This window comes from Lithobates pipiens, unplaced genomic scaffold (assembly GCF_037356315.1).
Source record: "Lithobates pipiens isolate NorthernLeopardFrog02 unplaced genomic scaffold, aLitPip1_a1.2 Scaffold_19, whole genome shotgun sequence".
Classification (NCBI taxonomy): Eukaryota; Metazoa; Chordata; class Amphibia; order Anura; family Ranidae; genus Lithobates; species Lithobates pipiens.
Window position 1 is genome coordinate 559278445 of NW_027507764.1, and position 25471 is coordinate 559303915.

The window sequence follows — 25471 nt, forward strand, 5'->3', positions numbered from 1 at the left end:
TACCGAATGAACGGACTTGGCCACACACAATCACACCAAAGTCTGACGGATTCGAACGTGATGACGTATGACCAGACTAGAATAAGGAAGTTCATAGCCAGTAGCCAATAGCTGCCGTTTTTTGTCCGTCGGACTAGCATACACACAAACGGATTTCTAGATAGGAACTGGGTCTGGCGGAGTTCAGGCCCGAAAAATCTGAAACATGTCCTATTTCTAAAGTCCGTCAGATTTTTGGACAGCAAAGGTCCGATGGAGCCCACACACGATCGAATTATCCGACGGATTCGAATCCGTCTGACCTTTGCTGTGGAAAAGTCCGGTCGCGTGTACACGGCATAACACTATCTATCAGTGCTGGTCTTCTGACGAGAAAGGTCCCCCCATTGGATAGTGTGTCTGCCCTGTTCTTGCGCAGTATGGAGGACAAAGGAGACGCCGAAAGTGTCCAAACATGAACAGCTGTTCATGAGCTGTATGCGGCGCATGCGCAATGAACACTACATTGTGCCACACGCTCCCGGTGCAACTCTGAAAAGGGCGGGTGTAGGGGGCGGATGCATACAGAAGATGGCCAGAGCTCATACGATGGTGGTGGATTTCTCAAAGGGGCAGATGCATACAGAAGATGGCATCCGCCCCTTTAAGAAATCCACCACCATCGTATGAGCTCTGGCCATCTTCTGTATGCATCCGCCCCCTACACCCGCCCTTTGCAGAGTTGTACGAGCATCGGGAGCGTGTGGCACAATGTAGTGTTCATTGCACATGCGCCGCGTGCAGCTCATGAACAGCTGTTCATGTTCGGAGACTTTCGACGTCTCCTTTGTCCTCCGTACTGCACAAGCGCTGCGCCTGCGCAGTACATGGCGGACATTATCCAATGGGGGACAGTTCTCAACAGGACACCGGAAAAAGGTCATCGAGAGCCCAGGCCTAACATTCCAAATTGCACCCCCCCAAGATCACACCTCCCAATTTTTTGAGATGGGAGTGAAGGACACCTATCAGCAAAATTATGCAGGCATAGAACACACACCCTGGCCACGCCCCCTTAAAGGAGACTCCACTGAGTCTGGCTGCAACCATTTTAATTGTGGGCAGCTGAAGCTGCTGCCTGTTCACTTCCTTGATTTACACAGACACACAGCTCCAGCTCTGCAGACTCCCATTAGCCCTCTTATGACTCATCCTCCCTCCCTTCTTGGCAAACTCTACCCAGAGTGAGATAGAGAGAGCTGTGCATGATGTCATAAGCCTAGGCTAATGACAAGAAACAAGAAGTGGGCCGTATAAGGTATTTACTGGCAGATTTATTTTATAAGGTATTTACTGGCAGAAAAAAACATGTTTTACTATCCAAAGATAATACAACAAGGGCAGAAGATTTAATAGATGGAAAGATGAAAAAATGACTGAAGGTCCACTTTAACCACTAATCTGCACGCTTATCCCATAAGCATAAATTCTCCCTCCTCCCAGTACAAATCCACCTCCTGCTCATTCAGCATATGCTTCTAGCACAATCCCCAACCCCCCACCCCCCCCCCCAAAAAAAATTCCCCTTTCCTACCACAAATACCCTACCCCTCAAACTTCCACTCTAAGCACAAATCCTCTCCCCCCACTCCCAGCACAAACTCCCCTCCTCCAATCCTCCACCCTAGCATAACCCCCCATTTCCCCTCCTAGCACAAATAATGCCCCCAAACATCCCTACTAGCAAAAATCCCCCTCCCCAAAAATGTTTCCTCCTAGCACAAATCCCCACCTCCCTCCCCTACCATATTACCGTTTTAGCCCAACACCCCTCACTATTGCCCCTCCTAGCACAAATACTCTTCCCCATCCCTCCTCACAAATCACCACACCTAGGACACCTCCCCAAATTTCCCTTCCTAGTACAATTCTCACTGTAACCTGTTTTCTCTTTACCTGCCGCTCAGGCTCGGTGGATAAGGGGTATACAGGTGGGTTCCTTTGTATCTGCTGCTGAGAGTGCTGGCGAGGGATGAGCCCGTCCCGGCTCCTGCAATGGCTCAAAAAGGAAAGTGGTGATCCTTGATGGTGCACATCTAATAAATCCTATGGAGGTGGATAGACTGGCAACTTCAGCCTGGACTCTGACCAGGCCACGCCCCCAACATGTTTCGCTCCACCACCTGATGCTTACCCCTGACTAAGCTCCAGGGAGCAGAGTGGAACGTGTTGGAATGTGGCCTGGTTGGAGTCCAGACTGAGGTTGCCACCTCTATAGGATTTCTCAGATGTGTGGCATCAGGGATCACCCCTTTCCTTTTAGAACAACTCTTACCTCCTGTTGCCCTCTCAAATTTTTTCCCTCTCAACACAAATCCCCTCTCCCCAATCTGCTTGTGGTGCCCTCCCTGTACTACCTCACATAATACCACAGTGCCCAGGAAAGCTGCCCCTCCTGCCCACCCCTTGTCCTGGCCTTGCAATCGATTCTTAAAAATGAGGGGGATTTTTATGGGACAATCTGGTGGTATTGACAAATATCCATTATGTATTGTGGAATCATATTCTGTGCATTGTGGGTTAATGTGTTGTCTAAGGTGCTTGGTGCCCAACCTGTGGTCAAAGGTCCACCATGTACAGCCCTTTGGTACTTATCGTGTACCAGTTGGGCCCTAGGAGAGCGTAGTCTGTGTTTTCTCCGCATAGGTGCTTACTCAAGCTATTCAAAGAAATCTACTCATTAAACTGTTTTTTGCTAGTTAATATGGGTTTGCTTTTATGTTTGTTCTCTATTTTATTTTTTTTTGTCTAGAGCTCTGCTTGTTGTAACACTGTCACCGTAATATATGGGAATTTTTGGTTCGGTCTTGTGTCCGTAACTCGGAGGCCAGCTGGGAAGATAAAACTCAGAGTAAAACCATTTCCAACAATCTACTGCAGCAATAAATTACGAGTGGCACACTGATTAGAGCATAGACTGTGTTGCCTTGTACAGCCCAGCCATTCATGCAGCAAAACCCCACTCTGCAATAGAGAAGTACATGGAAGGTTCAGACTGTGTGTGTTTTCACAAACACACATCACCTCAAAGTGGAGGCGCCCATAAGAAGATCGTTCTTCTCTTTACCCAAATTCTTACAAAGAACGTTTTTATGTCTGTGATGAGTCGGAGACCAGGATAGCTTGCACACAAGTGTTTACTGACGTTACATTGAGGCCGCCAGACCCAAATATCATCAGCTATCCTGTATTTACAGTGGTTGTAAGCCCCTGGAATGAAAAATTAACAAAAAATATTCTTTTACATGCCTCAATGCAAAGCATTTCTGTACTTTGAATGGCTGTAGAGGAGAGAGGGCTGCACATAAACAAGTACAACTTTTGTAGGAGGATTTGTTTCATCTCTTTGTATCACCTGAGACCAGTCACTTCAGTTGGTATATTTTAGGGTTTGCAACCTGTGACAGACCCAGCCGGGACAGGAACTTTTGAAGGGGACTGCAGGGTAACCTCTTGCATACTGACTATGGGCTCTGGATTTTTAGGGGACTCTATTCTTTGGGGGGGGGGGGGGTGTCTGGGGGACCTTTGGAGTGGTTTTGCTTCAGATTCGGGTCCATGCCTGCCTAAAAATACAGTGACCCCGTCCTGGTGGTCAGTATCTATAAACTGTGAAGCGCACACTCCTATGAAAGCGTTGGGGTCTGGCAATGAATCACTGCATTATGGGAGAGTAGGGTGAGTGTCACATGTCCTACTATACTGGGAAGTATCAGGATTGATCATTAGGGACTTAGTCTGGGACTAATTGAAGGTCAAATAAGGCAAAGGAGTGCTCTAACTGTAAACTGGAGGGTTTTTTTTAGTGTTTATTTTTTTAAAGCAGGTTTACGTAAAGTTCAATTCAGGGATTCTTGAAAAATCTAGCCTTATAGTGGACCCCAACCATACTGTGAGGGTTAAATACTCCTTAAGCCTAGAGCAGTGGTCTCCAAATTGCAGCCTGGGGGCTGGATGTGTTCCTTTGCTTGCCTTCATCTGGTCCTTGGGGCACTATTCCACCAACTGACACCAATGATGGAGAACCATTCCCTCTACTAACACCATCAATGGGGCACTATTCCTCCCATTAAAAAGAAATAGGCATTTTATACTCTCCCCTAAAGCAGGCATGTACTGGCCATTGGGACTACAGAGAGTTTCCCGGTGGGCCGATGGCTCAGTGGGCCGGTTTCAGTGATAAAGTAATAGCTGTGTGGCTTGCCCACAACTTCACGCAGTGATGTGAGAAAGATGAGAAAAATACAGAGGAGAATAAGTGAAATAATAAAAGAGGTTAGTGAGGACTCCTTATGTTATGCTACGTATGTTTTTTTGCACAATTACGTATAGTTTTATATACTGTTTTTGTGCTTGTTTGCAAAATTCAAGTGGGCTGGTCTGGATCAAGTCAAGGGCCAAATTTTTGTCCCAGTCCAGCCCTGCCCTAAAGCCTGAAGGACAGTAAGCTGGCTGTTTGCTTAGAAAGTTTGGAGACCCCTGGTTTGGAGGAATAGAGGAATAAAGTGTAATAATTACCCTGTTTCTCGCCCCCGCAGGCGAATGCACTCTTCTCTTCTCTCTGAAGCTTCTGGTTGTGGATGGGCCTTCACCATCCTCATGTACAAAGAAGAGCTATTGGTTCTACACTGTGCTTTATGATGTCAGCATGAGACCAATGGCAATGGCCTTATAGAGTAGAGCAGGGGTCTCCAAACTGTGGCCCGAGGGCCAGATGTGGCCCTTTGCTAGCTTTTATGCGGCCCTTGGGAAACAACTCCTTCCACTAATATGAGGCACTATTCCTCTCACTGACACCAAAAATGGGGCATTATATCTTCCACTGATGCCAATGATGGAATACTATTCCTCCTACTAATAGGGGGAATACACTTCCTATTGACCACCAACCTTGGCGCCATATTTATTCTCACTGATGCTGGGCCCGTGACATTTTCTGCCCCTGCTGGCCATAATCCGGCCCTCCTAAAGTCTGAAGGACAATAAAGTGGCCCTTTGTTTGAAAAGTTTGGAGACCCCTGGAGTAGAGGCTTCTGGAGACCAGTTGCATAGATGGAGGAAGCCTGCGAGAGTAAGGAATAGGGTATTACACCTTGTTCCCCTAACTCTAGCCTTAACGAACATTTAATCCTTGTAGTATGGCAAGGGAGAGGGGCTCACCGCAAGGGCCATTTTTTCCTGCGTGGAGTTAGGCTGTAATCTTCAGATCATATTTTCAAAGTTTTGTTTCTGCTCTCTACTTCTATTCTTGATTGCAGTCACTCTTTCTTATAAAATATACAAATTTGCTTTTGATTGGCACAATGACTGTCTGTAGGTGGTTTACCCTCTAATTTATTTTCTTTCAACAGGTGTCTTGCAAGGATAACTGCACAGGATAGCCACTAGGGGGAGAACCGACCAGTCTGCCAATGAAAAAGATCAGCAGCAAGATTTGGCACGACGTGTGCCAAAGTAGGTGAGGATCATGCCAAAAAAAATGCTTTCACATAACCCTCACAATACTAACTTCAAAGTCATTGCTCGCTGAAAATTTCCGACAGTTTTCCTTTAAGCCTATAATAATGTTACTTGGTGGAGAACAATGACTAATCTATACTGCTGTACAGTCAGAGAGGATTGTCAACATTTACTTTAATGCAACTCCTTCCCCACATTATCAGGAACCATTCTCTGTCACTGGGCCAGGAATGCTGGGAGTGACATGCAAATGAGGCTTTGACTATACTTGCATTAGACCGGGGTCTTAGGAGGTTAACGATTGAACCTTGTTTTGCATGAGCATATTTACAGTCCGTTAAAGAAGAATGTTTCTGTTTAATACTGCAAATTTGCATAGAAGAGTATTAACGTTGATATTTTAGCCCGTCGTCAGCCTTTCCAGAGAAATCCATGGCAGATGGTGGAAGAAAGGAGGAGAGAGGGAAGTCACAAGACTCTCTGCAGCTTAGATAATAGGAATGGCTACGGGTTGTCCAAGGGCCAGCTAGGGTGACCACGTGTCCCGGATTGCCAGGGACAGTCCCGCATTTTGCCGGTATGTCTCAGGTCCCGGGCACCTTCATTCCGGGACAGTACAGTGTCCTGGAATGGAACTGACACAGCCACCCTGCGCAGTGCATTCTGCACCCTGATTGGGCAAAGAGTTGTCCAATCAGGTCGCACTAAAAGCTGGTTGTTAAGGAGTGGGGCTGGGAAGCCTGCTGCCACATCCTTAACAACCGATAAGTCTTCAGCTGTCAATGTCCTTTCCACACTGACAGCTGAATAATAAAAAAAGAAAAATTGCTGGTAAAAAAAAAAAAAAAAAACGCCCCCCCCCCCCCCAGTCAATACCAGACCCAAAGGGTTTTAAGGGGAACACCACACCAATATGTAATTTGAATGGCTGTAGAGGAGAGAGGGCTGCACATGGTGCCACCAGGTGATGTTGCCAGATGGCCCTGCCCATACCTATATATGATTTTTTATTAAAGGAATTGTCAAAAATTGTCTGTTTTTATAACTTTTTGACACTTTTTTGCCAGATGGGTAAGGGTACTATGTACCCCATACTCATTCACATAGGGGGTGGGGACGGGATCTGAAGGCCTCCTTGTTAAAGGGGGCTTCCAGATTCTGATAAGCCACCCTCACGCAGGGCCCCACAACCACAGACCAGGGTTGTGGGGAAGAGACCCTTGTCCCCATCAACATGGGGACAAGATGCTTTGGGGTCGCACCCCCAAGTTGAGGGCATGTGGTCTGGTATGGTTGAGGGGAGGCCCCCCCCCCTCTTTCCTGACCTGCCAGGCTGCATGCTCAGATAAGGGTCTGGTATGGATCTTGGGGGCACCCCACACTGTTTTTTACATTCTGGCATAAGGTTTCCGAAGAGTCTGGTATGGACTGGGGGGGGACCCCAATTCGTTTTTTTTTTCTTTTGTTTTCAATAGCTGGGTGACAGCAATTGCAACCGTGAGCCAATTTAAATGTGATTTGACCCTTTTTTTTGTTTTTCTTTAGTCATTTTTGCTGCAGCATAATCTACGCATGCTACAGATGCACCACTTTACAGGCAGACTCAAGGGACCCCTGTGATGTACATCTTTTTTTGGGAAGGGGGGTGAGTGGTGGGGGGGTGTTCCTGAATGGCAGATTTGAAATGTGGTCACCCTAGGGCCAGCAGACCATTGCTGCTATAACTTTAGTGGTCTGTGGATAACCTATGCATTGACTGCTAGTTGTATTGTTAAAGAATTTGTCAACCTCAAATTTGGCATTTTCCCTGAATGGAAATGAGGCCTTTGTGTTCCTTGTGTACTTTGCCCTACAAGAGAGACTGAAACTGGAGAGTGCAAAATCTGGTGCAGCTCTGCATGACAGCCAATCAACTTCTAACTTTAACTTGTTCAATTAAAGTGGTTGTATAGTAAATTTTTGGACTTTAATCTACAGAAAAGCCTATAATAAGGCTTACCTGTAGGTAAAAAAAATATCTCCTAAACCTGTACGGTTTAGGAGATATTCCCCTCGCAATGCGCCGCTGACTGCAGCGGTGCATGCGCACAGGGGATTCTCGGCTGAAAGTCCGGCAGATGCCGGACCCTACCGGAAAGAGATCTCCCGTGTGCATGCGTGGGAGTGACGATATGAGTGGCCGGAGCCGTGATACCCGGAAGAAATGCAGAGGGAACATGTCAGCTCCCTCGGCATGGATCAGGCCAGATGTCGGGGCTTCGTTTTAAGGTAAGTATTTCATAATGAGCTAGTATGCGGTGCATACTAGCTCATTATGCCTTTTCCTTTCCGGAAAAAAAAAAATACTTCAGTGGGTATACAACCGCTTTAAGCTTTGACAATAAAACTTGGAAGCTGATTTCTATGCAAAGCTGCACCAGATTTTGCACTGCTCCTCCAGAGAGAGTCACTGTCCATTCAGCATTGTGCCCATCAAATGCCACCACTGTGCCCATCAAACGCAGCCGCTGTGCCCATCAAGTGCTCCCACTGTGCCCCTTTAAATGCTCCCACTGTGCCCATCGAATGCTGCCACTGTGCCCCCCCCACCCGCCGTCTGCCCGGCTCTTACCCTGTCTTGGTGGGGCAGCGGGTGACAGCGGCGAGTGGTGTTGCTCTTCCATGTCCTTGATGTCTTCTCTCCCGTTCTCCTCCCGTCCGCTCCTATGATTGGATGCCTGACAGGCGTCCAATCACAGCTCCCATCGTTTCAGCCAATCAGGTGATGGGTAACAGACCTGAGCACCTCATTGGCGGTTCAGTGTTAGGAAAGTGAATATTCATTCACTTTTCTAACACAGCTGGGTTAACTGCGAGCACCAAGCATGGCGCTCACTTATTACCTTTTTTGACGCCTATTGGAGCCTATGGCTCTAATTGGGTACTTCAAAAACACCTCTCTTGCTGTAATTCAGGCGCCTGGAACCTGAAAAGGGGCAAGGCACCTGAATAGGAGGTGGCAGCAGTGGCCATAGATAGATTCATGAATCTATCTATTGGTGATAGAGGGGGTGGCTGGAGAGAGGGGGCGTCGCCCGTGCGCCCTTATGGACACTGCGCCACTGTTCAGAACTTTGGCCTCCAAAATAGTCAGTAGCTAGTCAGCTTTTCTACCCTCCAAGATAGTCCGTATCCATTCAGCACTCTACCCTTCCAGATAGTCAGTATCCATTCAGCACTCTACCCTTCCAGATAGTCAGTATCCATTCAGCACCTAGCCCTCCAAGATAGTCAGTATCCATTCAGCACTCTGCCCTCCAATAGTTGGTGTCAGTTGGGCACTCTGCAACCCCAAGAGAATCAGTGTGCATTCAGCTCTTAGCCCTCCAGTAATGTCATTATCTTTTTAGCACTATGCATATCAAGTGAGTCACTGCCCATTCAGCACTCTGCGTTTGTCACTGGGGTCGTTAGGTGGGATTTATTAAATCCATTAATTAAAAGTGGTGCGCTGAAAATCTGTTGCAGATGTGCATAGTAACCAATCAGCTTCCAGGTTTTATTGTCAAAGACTAATTGAAGAAGCTGCAGTTAGTGCCGGTTCACACTAGTGCGATGCGAGAACCCTGCGAATCAAATGCGGATTCCCGCATTGCACCCGACACGCACGGCAGTTCACACTGCCATATGCGAACTGCTGGGGAGTGTCATTATATGTTAACGGCACCCCCATTTCAGCTTGCATATCGTACTCCGAACTGACAGTCCGGACATGAATCGGACCGCATATGTGTGAACACACATGCGATCCAATTCTGGTCCGAACAGAAAAAAGGGTCCTGTACGTGTTTGGACCGAATGTGGTGCGATATCAGCCATACTATCAGTATGGCTGATATCGCACCGCACAGACATCGCATGTAATGTGAACAGCAGTGGCGCTGCGAATTACATGTGATGCCTGGCATCGTAATAGTGTGAACTGGCACTTAGAAGCGGATTGGTTATTCTGCAGAGCTGCAGCAGATTATGTGTGCCCCAGTTCTAATACATCTCCCACATTTTGGAAATCAACATGGGAAGTACATGGGTGCAGACGCATTTGTTGGGTGAATTAGCCTTCTGCATCTATTAACTGCCAGTTAACCCCAGTTTATGCCATCCTTGCCACATGGTTGTGCTGCATATAAGTCCAGAGCCCTCCACATATACCACCAAGTATAAGTAGGAATGTGTAGCATCAATGCCAGACATCCAGCCTTTGTTCATCATTGGTCTGTTCTAGGCTCAGAGTGGTTAAATTTCATCCGTCATTTGAAAAGTGTCTTGACCTGCATCTGCATATCCATCATTCATCTGGTCCAAGTCAGAGGCAGCTGCAGAAGTAGGCCAAGACTGCGCCGTGTATACCCAGCAAGCTTCTCTGTCACCAACACAAGGGCGTCTCTTGAGACTTCTTAGTACGACGTCTGTGTGTCCTGTCGCCTGAATGTCACATTCAGTGTCATAGCATTCCTGTTTAGAGTAGTATAAAGCATGCAGCCTCGCACAGGAGCTCAGTTTTGTTTCTCCAAGGATATGCAAAGGTCACATTTCATGGACACTGTATATCACCCTTTACTTAAAGGTACAATTTGGTCAAAATGATTTGATGGGGGCGGCGCGGGGACAGTCGTTAGGTGGGTGTAGGATAGGCTTCCCTGAATAAGTGAGTTTTCAGGGATCTCCTAAAGGTGGACCGATTAGGGCAGGCATGTCCAAAGTCCGGCCCACGGGCCAGTTGCGGCCCGCGGTCCGGTTTTGAACGGCCCGCCTGGTCTTTCTCAATTTATTGTGCTGCGGGATCAGGGCTGTCAGATCAGCCGATCCCCGGCACTGTGAGAAGCTCCGTGAGCTTCAAAAGTGAAAGTAAAGTGCAGAGGAGTGTGCTGTGCTCTCTGCTTCCCCCTACAGTGCAGTACCCGGCTGAATGAGGAAGCTGCAAAGGTACTGTACTACAAGCTAGATTCGTGTTAAAAAGGCCTTTATTCATGTGTGTGTATGTATGTATGTATGTATGTATGTATATGCATGTGTCTGTATTTGTGTGCATGTATGTCTGTATGTGTGTGTGTATGTGCACATGTGTCTGTATGTGTGTGCACATGTGTCTGTATGTGTGTGTGTGCACATGTGTCTGTATGTGTGTGTGTGCACATGTGTCTGTATGTGTGTGTGTGCACATGTGTCTGTATGTGTGTGTGTGCACATGTGTCTGTATGTGTGTGTGTGTGCACATGTGTCTGTATGTGTGTGTGCACATGTGTCTGTATGTGTGTGTGCACATGTGTCTGTATGTGTGTGTGCACATGTGTCTGTATGTGTGTGTGTGTGCACATGTGTCTGTATGTGTGTGTGTGTCCACATGTGTCTGTATGTGTGTGTGTGCACATGTGTCTGTATGTGTGTGTGTGTGCACATGTGTCTGTATGTGTGTGTGTGTGTGCACATGTGTCTGTATGTGTGTGTGTGCACATGTGTCTGTATGTGTGTGTGTGTGTGTGCACATGTGTCTGTATGTGTGTGTGTGCACACATGTGTCTGTATGTGTGTGTGTGCACACATGTGTCTGTATGTGTGTGGGTGCACATGTGTCTGTATGTGTGTGTGTGCACACATGTGTCTGTATGTGTGTGTGTGTGCACACATGTGTCTGTATGTGTGTGGGTGCACATGTGTGTGGGTGTGTGTGCACATGTGTCTGTATGTGTGTGTGTGTGCACATGTGTCTGTATGTGTGTGTGTGTGCACATGTGTCTGTATGTGTGTGTGTGTGCACGTGTCTGTATGTGTGTGTGTGTGTGCACATGTGTCTGTATGTGTGTGTGCACATGTGTCTGTATGTGTGTGTGTGTGTGCACATGTGTCTGTATGTGTGTGTGTGTGCACATGTGTCTGTATGTGTGTGTGTGTGTGCACATGTGTCTGTATGTGTGTGCGCATGTGTCTGTATGTGTGTGTGCACATGTGTCTGTATGTGTGTGTGCACATGTGTCTGTATGTGTGTGTGTGCACATGTGTCTGTATGTGTGTGTGCACATGTGTCTGTATGTGTGTGTGCACATGTGTCTGTATGTGTGTGTGTGCACATGTGTCTGTATGTGTGTGTGTGCACATGTGTCTGTATGTGTGTGTGCACATGTGTCTGTATGTGTGTGTGTGCACATGTGTCTGTATGTGTGTGTGTGTGTGTGTGCACATGTGTCTGTATGTGTGTGTGTGTGTGCACATGTGTCTGTATGTGTGTGTGCACATGTGTCTGTATGTGTGTGTGTGTGTGCACATGTGTCTGTATGTGTGTGTGTGTGTGCACATGTGTCTGTATGTGTGTGTGTGCACACATGTGTATGTATGTTTGTGGGTGCACATGTGTCTGTATGTGTGTGTGCGTGTGTGCACATGTGTCTGTATGTGTGTGTGCGCGTGTGCGCACATGTGTCTGTATGTGTGTGTGCGCGTGTGCGCACATGTGTCTGTATGTGTGTGGGTGCACATGTGTCTGTATGTGTGTGTGTGTGTGTGTGCACATGTGTCTGTATGTGTGTGTGTGTGTGCACATGTGTCTGTATGTGTGTGCGCATGTGTCTGTATGTGTGTGTGCACATGTGTCTGTATGTGTGTGTGTGCACATGTGTCTGTATGTGTGTGTGCACATGTGTCTGTATGTGTGTGTGCACATGTGTCTGTATGTGTGTGTGTGCACATGTGTCTGTATGTGTGTGTGTGTGTGCACATGTGTCTGTATGTGTGTGTGCACACATGTGTCTGTATGTGTGTGGGTGCACATGTGTCTGTATGTGTGTGTGTGTGTGTGTGCACATGTGTCTGTATGTGTGTGTGCGTGTGTGCACATGTGTCTGTATGTGTGTGTGTGCACATGTGTCTGTATGTGTGTGTGTGTGCGCACATGTGTCTGTATGTGTGTGTGCGCACATGTGTCTGTGTGTGTGTGTTTTTTTTTTTTTTTTTATTGCACTGCACCAAAAGCACCCTATATTTTCCAATGTGTGGGGTACCATTAAGAATTAATGGTGCCCCCTAAAGTGCAGAGCATTTGTCTGTGTCTTGGGAACGAGCGTGACAAAGGCAAGAGAATTCTTGTTGGGCCGTGTATTAGTGCTCGGATGGACACACTTAGACCGAATTTTCAATGGTTCAAAGAATGTCAGGCAAAATGGTCGGCCCTCAGGCATGTTCACTTCATCAAATCCGGCCCACTTTGAAAAAAGTTTGGACACCCCTGGATTAGGGGCTGATTGGATATACCAGCACAGGGAATTCCAGAGGATGGGAGAGGCTCTGGAGAAGTCTTGAAGGTGAGCATAAGAGGAGGTAACAAGGGAGCTAGAGAGCAGGAGGTCCTGGGAGGAGCGGAGGGGATGATTTGGGTGATATCTTCTGATGAGGTTGGTGCTGTAGATGGGGGGGATGTTGTGAATGGCCTTGTATGTTATGGTTAGCATTTTGAATTTTACACGGTGGGGTAGGGGAAGCCAGTGAAGGGATTGGCAGAGAGGGGCAGCAGTCACGGATCAATTAGTGAGGTGTATTAGTCTAAGCCCTTGTACACACGGTCGGACATTCCGACAACCAAATCCGTCGGATTTTGTCCGACGGATTTTGTCCGAAACTGTTGCATACACACAGTCGGACAAAGTTGTCAGAAAATCCGATCGTATTTAACGTGATGACGTTATTTCGTTATGACGGGACTACGTTCAGGCTGGTAGCCAATAGCGTTGGTCTAGGAATTTGATCTGAGCATGCATGGCACTTTGTCCGATCGAAATTCTCTAACCATGATCAGACAAAGTCTGATCGGATCATGTTGTCAGAAAATTTTATAGCCCAGCTGGAAAACTTGGTCCATCGGATACTCCGACGGAAACAGTCCGATGGAGCCCACACATGGTCGGATTATCCGACAACACGGTCCTATCGGACATTGTCCATTGGAATGTCCGACCGTGTGTACAAGGGCTAACAGCAGCATTCATAATAGACTGAAGGGGGGATAGCCTGCTTAAGGGTAGGCCATTAAGGAGAGAATTGCAGTAGTCAAGGCGGGAAATAATCAAGGATCGAACGAGTTGCTTTGCGGTGTCATTAGTCAGGAAGGGTCGAATTCTGGAGATGTTGCGGAGGTGAAGGCGGCAGGATTTAGCCAGTGATTGGATGTGGGGGCTGAAGGAGAGGTCAGAGTCAAGGATTACACCCAGCACCCTGATATGTGTGGAGGGACCAATGGTTGTGCTGTTGATCTTAATGGTAAAGTCATGGGGGGGGGGGGGGGGGGACCGGGAAGGGGGAAATATTACAAGCTCAGTTTTAGCCCTTGTACACACGGTCGGAGAATCCGTCGGAATGTGTCCTATCGGACCGTGTTGTCGGATAATCCGACTGTGTGTGGTATGCATCGGACTGTTTCCGTCGGAATATCCGTCGGACCAAATTTTCAAACTTGCTGGAAATATTTTCCAACAAACTGGTCCGATCGGACATACTCCGATCATGTGTAGAAAATTCCGATCGGACAAAGTGCCACGCATGCTCAGATCAAATTCCTACATCAAAGCGATTGGCTACTAGCCTGAACGTAGTCCCATCGTAACGAAATGACGTCATCACGTTCTGAAAGATCGGATTTTTCGACAACTTTGTCCAACCGTGTGTATGCAACAGTTTCGGACACAATCCAACGGACAAAATCCGACGGATTTGGTTGTCGAAATGTCTGACCGTGTGTACAAGGGCTTAGAAAGATCGAGTTTGAGAAAGTGGTGTGACATCCATTATCCAGGCATTGTTGTAGTACAACAGTCCACCTACTCCCTTTTAGCGGCAGTTATGAGAAGATTCTCACAACACCAGATCCTCACCTGGTTCTAAATGGTGATACAGCAAATTGGGCAACCTTCACAGTGCTTCAGACCTGAACATCCTACACATGAAACTCAGATTACTCAGTGCACTTAGCGACTTAAAGGATAAGTCCACTTTCAAAACAGGTGCACTTTTGCAGCTTGCCTGGCTTATCACACCGATCTAAAGTATCCAACCCTCCCTAGAAGGATTACTGAATCTGATTGCCATGGTCTGCCATATTGTTTACATCCTGGTTGCTAGCTGTTCCTGCACAGTGGATCCTCTAAGCCCCTTGTACACACGGTCGGAAATTCAGACGGAAAAGATCCGATCGGAGCATGTTGTCGGATAGTCCGACTGTATGTGTGGGCTGCATCGGACTTTTTCCGTCGGAATGTCCGACCAACAAAGTTTGAGAGTTGGATATAAAATTTTCCGACAACATGATCCGATCAGACTTTGTCCGATTGTTTGTAGAGAATTCCGATCGGACAAAGTGCCACGCATGCTCAGATCAAATTACGAGACCAAAGCTATTGGCTACTAGCTGCCACGAACTACCATCGCAATGAACGAACGTCATCATGTTCCGAAGGATTGGATTTTCCGACAACTTTGTCCGATCGTGTGTATGCAACACCAGTTTCGGACAAAATCCGTCTGAAAAAATCAGACGGATTTTGTTGTCGGAATGTCCGACCAACAAAGTTTGAGAGTTGGATATAAAATTTTCCGACAACATGATCCGATCGGACTTTGTCCGATTGTTTGTAGAGAATTCCGATCGGACAAAGTGCCACGCATGCTCAGATCAAATTACGAGACCAAAGCTATTGGCTACTAGCTGCCACGAACTACCATCGCAATGAACGAACGTCATCATGTTCCGAACGATTGGATTTTCCGACAACTTTGTCCGATCGTGTGTATGCAACACCAGTTTCGGACAAAATCCGTCTGAAAAAATCTGACGGATTTTGTTGTCGGAATGTCCGACCGTGTGTACAAGGGCTTAGACTTCTGTGGGACCATCTTCATCTTCTGAAGGCCAATCAAATCTACTTGTACAAGCTTTGTTTGATTGAATAATAACTATGGAGTGTGAAGGCCAGTCTGATTGTACATAATTGAACAAATAATTTAGGGTGGCCCCTTGTATGACATAGTCAGTGTAATCAGATTGCAATGTGTGTGACCAGATTTAAGTGATGATAACACATTATACAGCCAAACATTTTGTGCACACCTGATCGTCACACTTGTTGGACATTCGATTCCAAACCCTTGGGCATTATTATGAAATTGGCCCTCCTTTGTGACTATAACATCCTCCACTTTTTTGGGAAGGCTTTCCACAAGAGTTTGGAGTGTATCCGTTAATTTGTGCCCATTTTAGGTCAAAAGAGAATTTTTGGGATCAGGTGCTGATGTCGGTCGAAAATGATCAAAGGTGTTAGAACGTTCGGTAGAGTTGAGTTGAGGGCTCAAGCTCCTTTACACCAAACTCATCAAACTATGTCTTTATGTAGTTGGTTTTGTGCAGAGAGCTACAGTGGTGCTGGAACAGAAAAGGTCCTTCTCCAAACCGGTAACATGATGTTGGAAGAGCACAATTGTCGAAAATGTTTTTGTATGCTGTAAACTTATCATTGTTCACTATAATGCCGCGTACACACGACCGGACTTTTTGCAAGCAAAGGTCCAACGGAACGAGTCCGTCGCACAATTCGATCGTGTGTGGGCTCCATCGGACCTTTGCTTGCCAAAAATCAGACGGACTTTAGAAATAGAACATGTTTTAAAATTTTCCCCCGGAACTCCGCCGGACCGAGAAATCCGTTCGCGTGTATGCTAGTCCGACACACAAAAACCGACGCTAGGGCAGCTATTGGCTACTGGCTATGAACTTCCTTATTCTAGTCCGGTCGTACGTCATCACGTTCGAATCCGTCGGACTTTGGTGTGATTGTGTGTGTCCGTTCATTCGGAAAGACCGTCGGAACTCCGCCGAAAGTCCGTCGGAAAGACCATCGGACCTAGTCCCTCGAAAAGTCCGGTCGTTTGTACGCGGCATTACACCTAAAGCCAGCTAGTTGTCCACACACTTTTAGCCATACAGTGTAGTGGTAAAAAAAAATATTGCCCATATTAGTACATCAAAATATCATAGCATAGTCGGCATTGTAATGAATTGACAGCTCTCGAGCTACAAGATTTTTTTATTTTATTTCACATAACCTTTTTTGAAAATTGCTTTGTTGGTATTGTACGATGACAATTTTGTTTAAAGTGTTTAGTCCATTAACACATGGTAATTATAGAAATCTAGAAATGTGTCAAGATCCATCGTAGTAGTTCATTTAATGTAATATATAAATTCTTGGGAGTCAACCAGAAAGTATTTATAGGGGCTTTCCCCAATTTGTGTAGTTCTTTGTTAATAACTCCATCTGGTATTCAGATGAAATGGGGGATTTCCAGCGTCTGTTCATGAAATTTTATATGTTGATACTGTGAGACACCTGATCTGTAAACTGAATTAATAGAATTGTCAGTCTTCACTTGTGATATACAGCACAGGGTTTTTGGTGCACATCAGCATCGGCATATACAGTATGGAAACCTCAATAGTTCCACCCAGTGTTCTAGAATAAGGAGAGATGGCATATAGAATATTTATGTCCAAAACACATTTTGGATTTCGGTGCTTTCTAGGAGTCCCATAGCTAATATACTTTAGTCATTATTGGGTGATCTCATTCCAACTCCGGAACAGTCCGGCATCTATGTACTCTTCCCTGTTGATGCTGTATCCTGCGTTGTGGCCTAAGGTGACAGTATTACCCTTGCACTTGGGCTTTCGCAATGGGATTGCAGATGAGGCTTTTTTCAGGCGCTTTACAGGTGCCATTTTAGCACTAAAAAGCCTGAAAAATGCTTCCAGTGTGAAAGGGGTCTAACTGTCAAAGGCTTTTATTGACAATTAAATTAAGTTTACGCAAAGAGTCAATATTCGCAGTATTGACTCTTCTTTTTCAAGACCTCTGCAATTCTCCCTGGCATGCTGTCAATCAACATCTGGGCTACATCCAACATCTACATGTTTTTTTTCTTCACCCACCCCTTGAGGATTGACCAAAAGTTCTCAATGGGAGTAAGGTATGGGGAGTTTCCTGGCCATGGACCCAACATTTTCACATTTTTGCTCCCCAAGCCACTTATTTATCACTTTTACCCAATGGCGAGGTGCTCCAGCGTGCTGGAAAAGGCATTGTTCCTCACCAAACTGTTCTTGGATGGTTGGGAGAAGTTGCTCTCTGAGGATGTTTTTGTACCATTCTTTATTCATGTTCTTAGGCAAAATTGTGAGTGAGCCCACTCCCTTGGCTGAGAAGCAACCCCACACATGTATGGTCTCAGGATGCTTTACTGTTGGCATGACACTGAAGGTAGTGCTCACCTTTTCTTCTCCGGACAAGTTTTTTTTTTCCGGATGCCCCAATCAGAAAGGGGATTCATCAGAGAGAATGACTTTACCCCAGTCCTCAGCAGTCCAATCCATGTACCTTTTGAAGAATATCAGTCTGTCCGTGATGTTTTTCATGGAGAGAAGTGGCTTCTTTGCTGCCCTTCCTGAGAGTAGATGTACGCTCACCAGCCTGCACCCATTCCTGAGTAAGCTCTGCACTGGTGGTGCCCCAATCCCGCAGATAAATAAACTGAAGGGAGACGGTCCTGGAGCTTGCTGGACTTTCTTGGGTGCCCTGAAGCCTTCTTCAAAAATGTAGTGGAATTTTTTTTTTATGGAATTAAGTTAATTTTCATGGCAAAGAGGGACTTTGGAATTAATTGAAATTCATCTGATCACTCTTCATAACATTCTGGAGTGTATGCAAATTGCCATCATAAAAACAGAGGCATCAGACTTTGTGAAAATTAATATTTGTGTCATTCTCAAAACTTTTGGCCATGGCTGTACTCCCAACAGCTTGCTGATTGGACAGGGAAGAATGGCAGCACACTGATGAGTAATCCCTATCTTTGCTTCACCTGTCAGCACATTGCGACATAGGCGGATTGGTTTCTAGATATGGTCCAGTCTCTCTCAGTCTGAGTGATGGTATGTAGGAGATTACAAGAGGCTAATATCAGGACCACCTCAATAATTGGTGCTCAGAGTACAGACTTGCAGTAAGTGTTCCTGGGTTATCAAGGGTAGGACGATATACATGCCAGTAAGTATGTATATATGGTAAACCAATATTTGTGCTATGCATATATTGAGCTCCGTGTGTTTTTATATCTGGAAAAGAGTTTTCCCTTTAAGTACAATGCGGACTTTGTCAGCTAGAACATGCAGGGCTCCAGTGATCCTCACACTTTGTAATCTCTTCTTTCTCTTCCCTCCCTCCAGGCAACAACGTTCTGCTGTGTGATCGTCTCCATGCTGGCAGCTGTCGAGCTCGCCACTCCTACATGCCGGCTCTAAACCGCACTGTTAAAATTCATTCTTCTTTTACCACCTGCCAGTTGTTAGTTTTTTGTGTTGCAAGATTTGGAATGAAAGGGACAAGTGGAGAAACTCTGGCTTCATAAAGTGCAGAGAGGAGTGCAGAGCCAAGCAGAGGGGAGAGAGCAGAGCTAAACGCAGAGAGAAAAGAGCAGAGCTAAACACAGAAGAGAGTTCAGAGCTAAACACGGAGGAGAGTGCAGAGCTGAGCAGAGAGGAGAAGTAGAGCTAAACACAGAGGGGGGTGCAGAGCTGAACACAGGGGGGGGGGGGGTGCAGAGCTAAACACGGAGGAGAGTGCAGAGCTGAGCAGAGAGAAGTAGAGCTAAACACAGAGGGGGGTGCAGAACTGAACACAGAGGGGAGTGCAGAGCTGAACACAGAGGGGAGTGCAGAGCTGAACACAGAGTAGTAGTGCAGAAGCAGATCTATTGATTTACTCGGTCTTCTTAATGCGGGAGTAAACTCCCATGGTTGATATCTACTTATAGGCATAAACACAGAGGAGAGTGCAGAGCTAAACACAGAGGGGGGGTGCAGAGCTAAACACAGAGGGGGGGTGCAGAGCTAAACACAGAGGGCTGGTGCAGAGCTAAACACAGGGGGGGGGTGCAGAGCTAAACACAGAGGGGGGGGGGGGTGCAGAGCTAAACACAGAGGGGAGTGCAGAGCTAAACACAGAGGGGAGTGCAGAGCTAAACACAGAGTAGAGTGCAGAGCTGCGCACAGAGGAGTGCAGAAGCAGATCTATTGATTTACTCTGTCTTCTTAAAGCAGGAGTAAGCCCCCATGGTTGATATATACTTATAGGCATAAACACAGAGGAGAGTGCAGAGCTAAACACAGAGGGGGGGGTGCAGAGTTAAACACAAAGGGGGGGTGCAGAGCTAAACACAAAGGGGGGTGCATAGCTAAACACAGAGGGAGGGTGTAGAGCTAAACACAGAGGGGAGTGCAGAACTAAACACAGAGGAGAGTGCAGAACTAAACACAGAGGAGAGTGCAGAACTAAACACAGAGGAGAGTGCAGAACTAAACACAGAGGAGAGTGCAGAGCTAAACACAGAGGAGAGTGCAGAGCTAAACACAGAGGAGAGTGCAGAGCTAAACACAGAGGAGAGTGCAGAGCTAAACACAGAGGAGAGTGCAGAGCTAAACACAGAGGAGAGTGCAGAACTAAACACAGAGGAGAGTGCAGAGCTAAACACAGAGGAGAGTGCAGAGCTAAACACAGAGGAGAGTGCAAAGCTGAGCAGAGAGGAGAAGTAGAGCTAAACACAGAGGGGAGTGAAGAGCTGAACACAGAGGGGAGTGAAGAGCTGAACACAGAGGGGAGTGAAGAGCTGATCACAGAGGGGAGTGAAGAGCTGAACACAGAGGGGAGTGAGGAGCTGAACACAGAGGGGAGTGAGGAGCTGAACACAGAGGGGAGTGAGGAGCTGAACACAGAGGGGAGTGAGGAGCTGAACACAGAGGGGAGTGAGGAGCTGAACACAGAGGGGAGTGAGGAGCTGAACACAGAGATGAGTGAAGAGCTGAACACATAGGGGGGTGCAGGCAACTGTCAAAAACAAAATAAAATTGTATTCAACTCGTGGAGATAAATGCAAAAAGTTTGTTACAAAAATGTTTTTTAAATGTATATAAAGCATTGGTACCACATCTCACAAACACTCTCCTACTATTAAAACTCAACCATCCACCTGTCTGACAATCTGGCTATACATTGGTCAGTGACCATCATTTCAAGCAACATTGAAATGCATTATTTATAGATTTAAAGTGGCGAAGTGACCCTAAAGGATGGAATGGACGTAGGAGGCTCCAGCTCATAGATTGGATGGTCACATATCTGGATGATCATACATCATGAGTCCACCATTTATGAAGAAAAGTATAGATTAGTTAAAAATCCAAACTTGATGTTAGTGAGTGGAATTGACTCCATGGTAGATGTAGATATGGGTGTAGAACAGTTGCGGTGGTCTACAGGGGGCCCCTTGTCAGAGCTTGATGTAGTGTGCACCAACTGGCTACGTTAGGACATCCCAGTTCATGTTAGTACGGTTCATAAATTGTATTGTTCATAAATGTCTTCAACGCTCACCTCGCACTACGAATAAGAGCGACACAATCCTTCCAACATGCACTTGTGGGTACTCAGCTTGTCTCCCCAATGATGTAACAAGACAGTCCCCATAGAGGTTCCACAAAATAAACTTGATTAATGTTTCAAAGGAGTCTATGTATACTTATCAGGTCTAGTTCTCCAAGGTGGTCTCTATAGTGAATCCATTCAAGAGTAGCCCATTATTCATAGCATCCTGATCCAAGTCTGGTCAGGAGTGAGGAAGCCAGCAATGCTGCAGGGGGAGGAACAAGAGGATCGGTATCTGCAATATGGCAGTACAACCGGTCCTCCTGCTCGCCAGGTGCCCGGGCCCCTCTTTTGAAATAATAGGACATGGGCCCCGTACAGGAGGGCAGGCGATGCTGCCTTATCATCGGCCCTGGTGCACAGGGTGATTAGGGTGTGCCCAGGCACACCTGGCCCACCCCCTGTGCACACCTAAACTTATAGATAAGCCTATAACAAAGCTATAGGTATAGTAATATATAGCAAAGGTATAGTAAATATCTACTAAACGTGCACCATTTAGGAAATATTTACTCGTGAATGGGCTGGTGACGTCACAGGCGCATTCACTCTGAAGGAACGGCATGCCTATGCTGTTCCTTCAGAGTCCTGTGCTGTGTATAGCGGCTCCCGCGCGCATCGTGGCATGGTCAGTCAGGACAACCCAGAAAGAAAGACCTGGAAGCCCTGTCACTGGTAATAGCTTGTCGCTGGAGGGCTTCTTTTTAGGTACGTTTCACATAATATGCTAGTATGTGATGCATACTAGCACATTATGCCTTTACCTTGCATGTTTAAAAAAAAGCATGGCAGTTTACTACTGCTTTAAAGTATTTCTTTCATGGCTGCCCTGTTAGAGTGATATTAAAGCTCCACTTTTTAAAAATAAAATAATAAACATGTTATATAATATTATATATATAATTACCTGCTCCATGCACAGAGCAGCCCAGATCCTCCTCTTCTGGGGTCCCCCACCGGCGCTCCTGTCACCTCCATTTCAGCGAGTGGCCCAAAGAAGGCTGCTTTCTATGGGGGCACTTGTGCAGGCTCGCTCCCGAGCCTCCCTGTCTGCATCTATTGACACAGATCAAGGTTTTTACCTTAATCTGCATTAAGGTAAAAAAAAAAAAAAAAACCTTTAGGCTTTAGAGCATAAAGTTAATGACACCCCAAACACAGTGCGTTTGCCCACACTGGATCCCATGTGATGCGATTGCTGTGCATTTCAAAAAGTAGTGCACACTGCATGGAACTGCACTGCGTTCCTGTGCAATTCACTTGCAGTTCCTAGCAGTGCCGGGACAAGATCATCCAGCATCCAGGGTAAAGATGCCAAACTGTGCCCCCCCCCCCCCCCCCTGCTCCCCGTTCATGATGTGCAAGCTTAGGGGATCTTACGCCCAGCAGTCACTCATTTGTCACTGCCACTACTCCCATCAGCCTTGCAACAGAAGGAAAGGGGGCCCCAATCCTTACAGTACACCATTGCGCCCTGGGCAACCGTCCCTTGCAGCCACCCCTTGTCTTGGCCCTGGTTCCTAGTGTGAATGGGCCTCGACTCGTAAAGCACAGAGGGTGGACAAAACAGCTATGCAGCTAGCCTTTTGTAAATCAGGCCAACAGTTGTATTCTCCAGATTTCCTTTAGGAAAGGCTTACTTTAAATTGTACAATCAGATTGTAGTGCATATGGCCACCCTAAAAGAGATTGCACAGAAATTGTACAACCAAATTGTACCTTGCATCGCCAGACATACACAGTATATAATATGAGGGACTCTGGATGAGTTTTTTATTTTTTTATTGTTATATTGCTATTGAGTCTTTAAAATACATATAAAGGTCAATGAGTAGGTCAGTACATCAATGTCCACCCGTAAGAGAAAAAAATCATTTTTTGTATTTGTATTTTTTATTAACAATAATAATAATAATAATAATTTTAATAATAATAATTTTAATTTTATAATTTTTATAATAATAATAAGGGAGTTGTATTTTTTTTCTTTGTAAATTTTCAATGTAAAGTTTTTCTTTTATAAAATGTTTTTTGAAACTCATTGTAAAATATGTGAAAATAAAGCCTTATTTAAGCTGTATGTTCTCTCATCTCATTTTTTTTTATTCCTGTGTGTTTCCAGCCTCCAGAGACACGCGGAGGCCGCTCATTCTGTAAATGCTGGAGTAGCAATGAACCTGAAAGTGCTGAATTTTAACAGACACTCCTGCTTTCTCTATTAATGACCCGCCATTGACCCGCCATTGTGGCGGCACCCAGACACTAAAGCCTCGTACACACGATCAGATTTTCAGACGCCCGTTTTTTGTGGCACGCTAGTCTCATGTCGAAAGTGAAGAGGTTACCCACCATACGAAAAATTCTCATACGACAGAATACAACTTCAGAAGTGACGTCATGTGTTGAATAGTTTTGTATGTGTTTCTTCATTCCTGAGCATGCGTAGTCTTGCTCTTACGATTTTTTTTTCGGACGAAAACCGTACTAATTAAACAAAAATGGGACATTGAGTTCCTATACGACAAAAATGTTATAGTCTGCGCATCCAGCTTTTGTCTGATGAAAGAACAGGATCGGTTGTTGAAACGAACGATCTGAAAATCGTCAGATCGTTCCTTGGATGAAATTCTACTTCTGATTTTCGTATCGCGTGTACGGGGCCTTTACTGGCCCTCCAGCAGAGATAATCAGATTTCAAGGCCTTCAATATTCTGCAAAATGTATTGGCTCAAATGTGTAGGGATTGGGGTTTAAGGCTTCATAGATTCCAACTGCCCCAAATTTGCTGGGACAGCCCGACATCTCGGTTCTTAGTATCATTAGGACAATGTCCCAGGCTGGGTCCTGGGATCACGGCATCACCGTTATTTGGATTACTGAGCATGTGCAGTAAATCAAAAAAGAGTATTGACTGAGTGGTTGGTGGCCATGATCGGGCAGTTCCCATGTAATTAGTGGTAGGACCACTCCAGGGCTGTGTATGGTCATGTGAGGTCAGTGCCGGGACAAGGGCATCTAGAGCCTAGAGGGAACATGCCAAATTGTGCCTCCCCCCGAGATGTATGATAATGTGTCAGCAAACCCCCCCCCCAAAAAAAAAACAAGCGCTAATCTGCATACACCCTCCCAGTACAAATAAAACCTCTTGCTGAAATCCCCCCCTCATGGCACAAATCGATGCCCCACCAGCTCAAATCCTCTCTCTCCACATGTCCCAAGCACAAATTCCCCCTCCCCAAAAAACCTCCCCCTCCTAGCACAAATCTTCTACCCTTTAAATTTCCCCTCCAAGCCCAGATTTTCTCCCTACCATATTACCACAAGCCCCCCAATCCCCCCTCCTACCACGGATCTTCTCCCTACCATATTACCACAAGCCCCTCAATTCCCCCTCCTACCACAGATCTTCTCCCTACCATATTACCACAAGCCCCCCAATTCCCCCTCCTACCACAGATCTTCTCCCTACCATATTACCACAAGCCCCCCCCCCCAATTCCCCCTCCTACCACAGATCTTCTCCCTACCATATTACCACAAGCCCCCCAATTCCCCCTCCTACCACAGATCTTCTCCCTACCATATTACCACAAGCCCCCCAATTCCCCCTCCTACCACAGATCTTCTCCCTACCATATTACCACAAGCCCCTCCCCCCCAATTCCCCCTCCTACCACAGATCTTCTCCCTACCATATTACCACAAGCCCCCCAATCCCCCCTCCTACCACAGATCTTCTCCCTACCATATTACCACAAGCCCCCCAATCCCCCCTCCTACCACAGATCTTCTCTCTACCATATTACCACAAGCCCCCCAATCCCCCCTCCTACCACAGATCTTCTCCCTACCATATTACCACAAGCCCCCCAATCCCCCCTCCTACCACAGATCTTCTCTCTACCATATTACCACAAGCCCCTCAATCCCCCCTCCTACCACAGATCTTCTCCCTACCATATTACCACAAGCCCCCAATCCCCCCTCCTACCACAGATCTTCTCCCTACCATATTACCACAAGCCCCCCCCCCATCCCCCCTCCTACCAAAAATGGCCTTTACCCACCCCCCCTCCAAAACACAAATCCCCACAAATCACTACTCCTAGCACACCTCTCCAAATTCCTCCTAGAACAATTCTTAACCCCTAACACCCCCCCCCCCCCCCCCCAAACAAATTCCCTTCTCCCTCACCCCCTCCAATCTCCTTGTGGTGCCTCCCGCCTCACATAATAGTGCTGTGCCCAGGGCAGCTGTCCCTCCTGCCCACCCCTTGTCCCGGCCCTGTGTGTGATGTACGGACCGCTACACTAGCAGCAAAGGGAATCAGAGCGGCTATGTACAGTTGTATTCAGAGGCTCAGCCAGGATATTTGGAACTAGTTCACCTTTTCATTTTTCACATAAAGGGGAACCTACTC

The 25471-nt window shown here is 46.5% G+C and overlaps 1 protein-coding gene across 3 annotated transcripts in view; it reads left to right on the forward strand.

The window, feature by feature from the left end:
* Nucleotides 1–23041, forward strand: part of LOC143997631 (uncharacterized) — a 379606-nt gene extending 356565 nt beyond the window's left edge. For all 3 annotated transcript variants that reach the window (XR_013277713.1, XM_077493334.1, XM_077493333.1), the window contains 3 exons: nt 5391–5497; nt 18797–19114; nt 20151–23041. Coding sequence is in view for 2 of the 3 variants with exons in the window: in XM_077493334.1 (XP_077349460.1) it covers nt 5391–5427 (37 nt within the window). In the remaining variant the exon portion in view is untranslated. The remainder of the gene's footprint in view (nt 1–5390; nt 5498–18796; nt 19115–20150) is intronic.
* Nucleotides 23042–25471: the final 2430 nt, after the last annotated feature.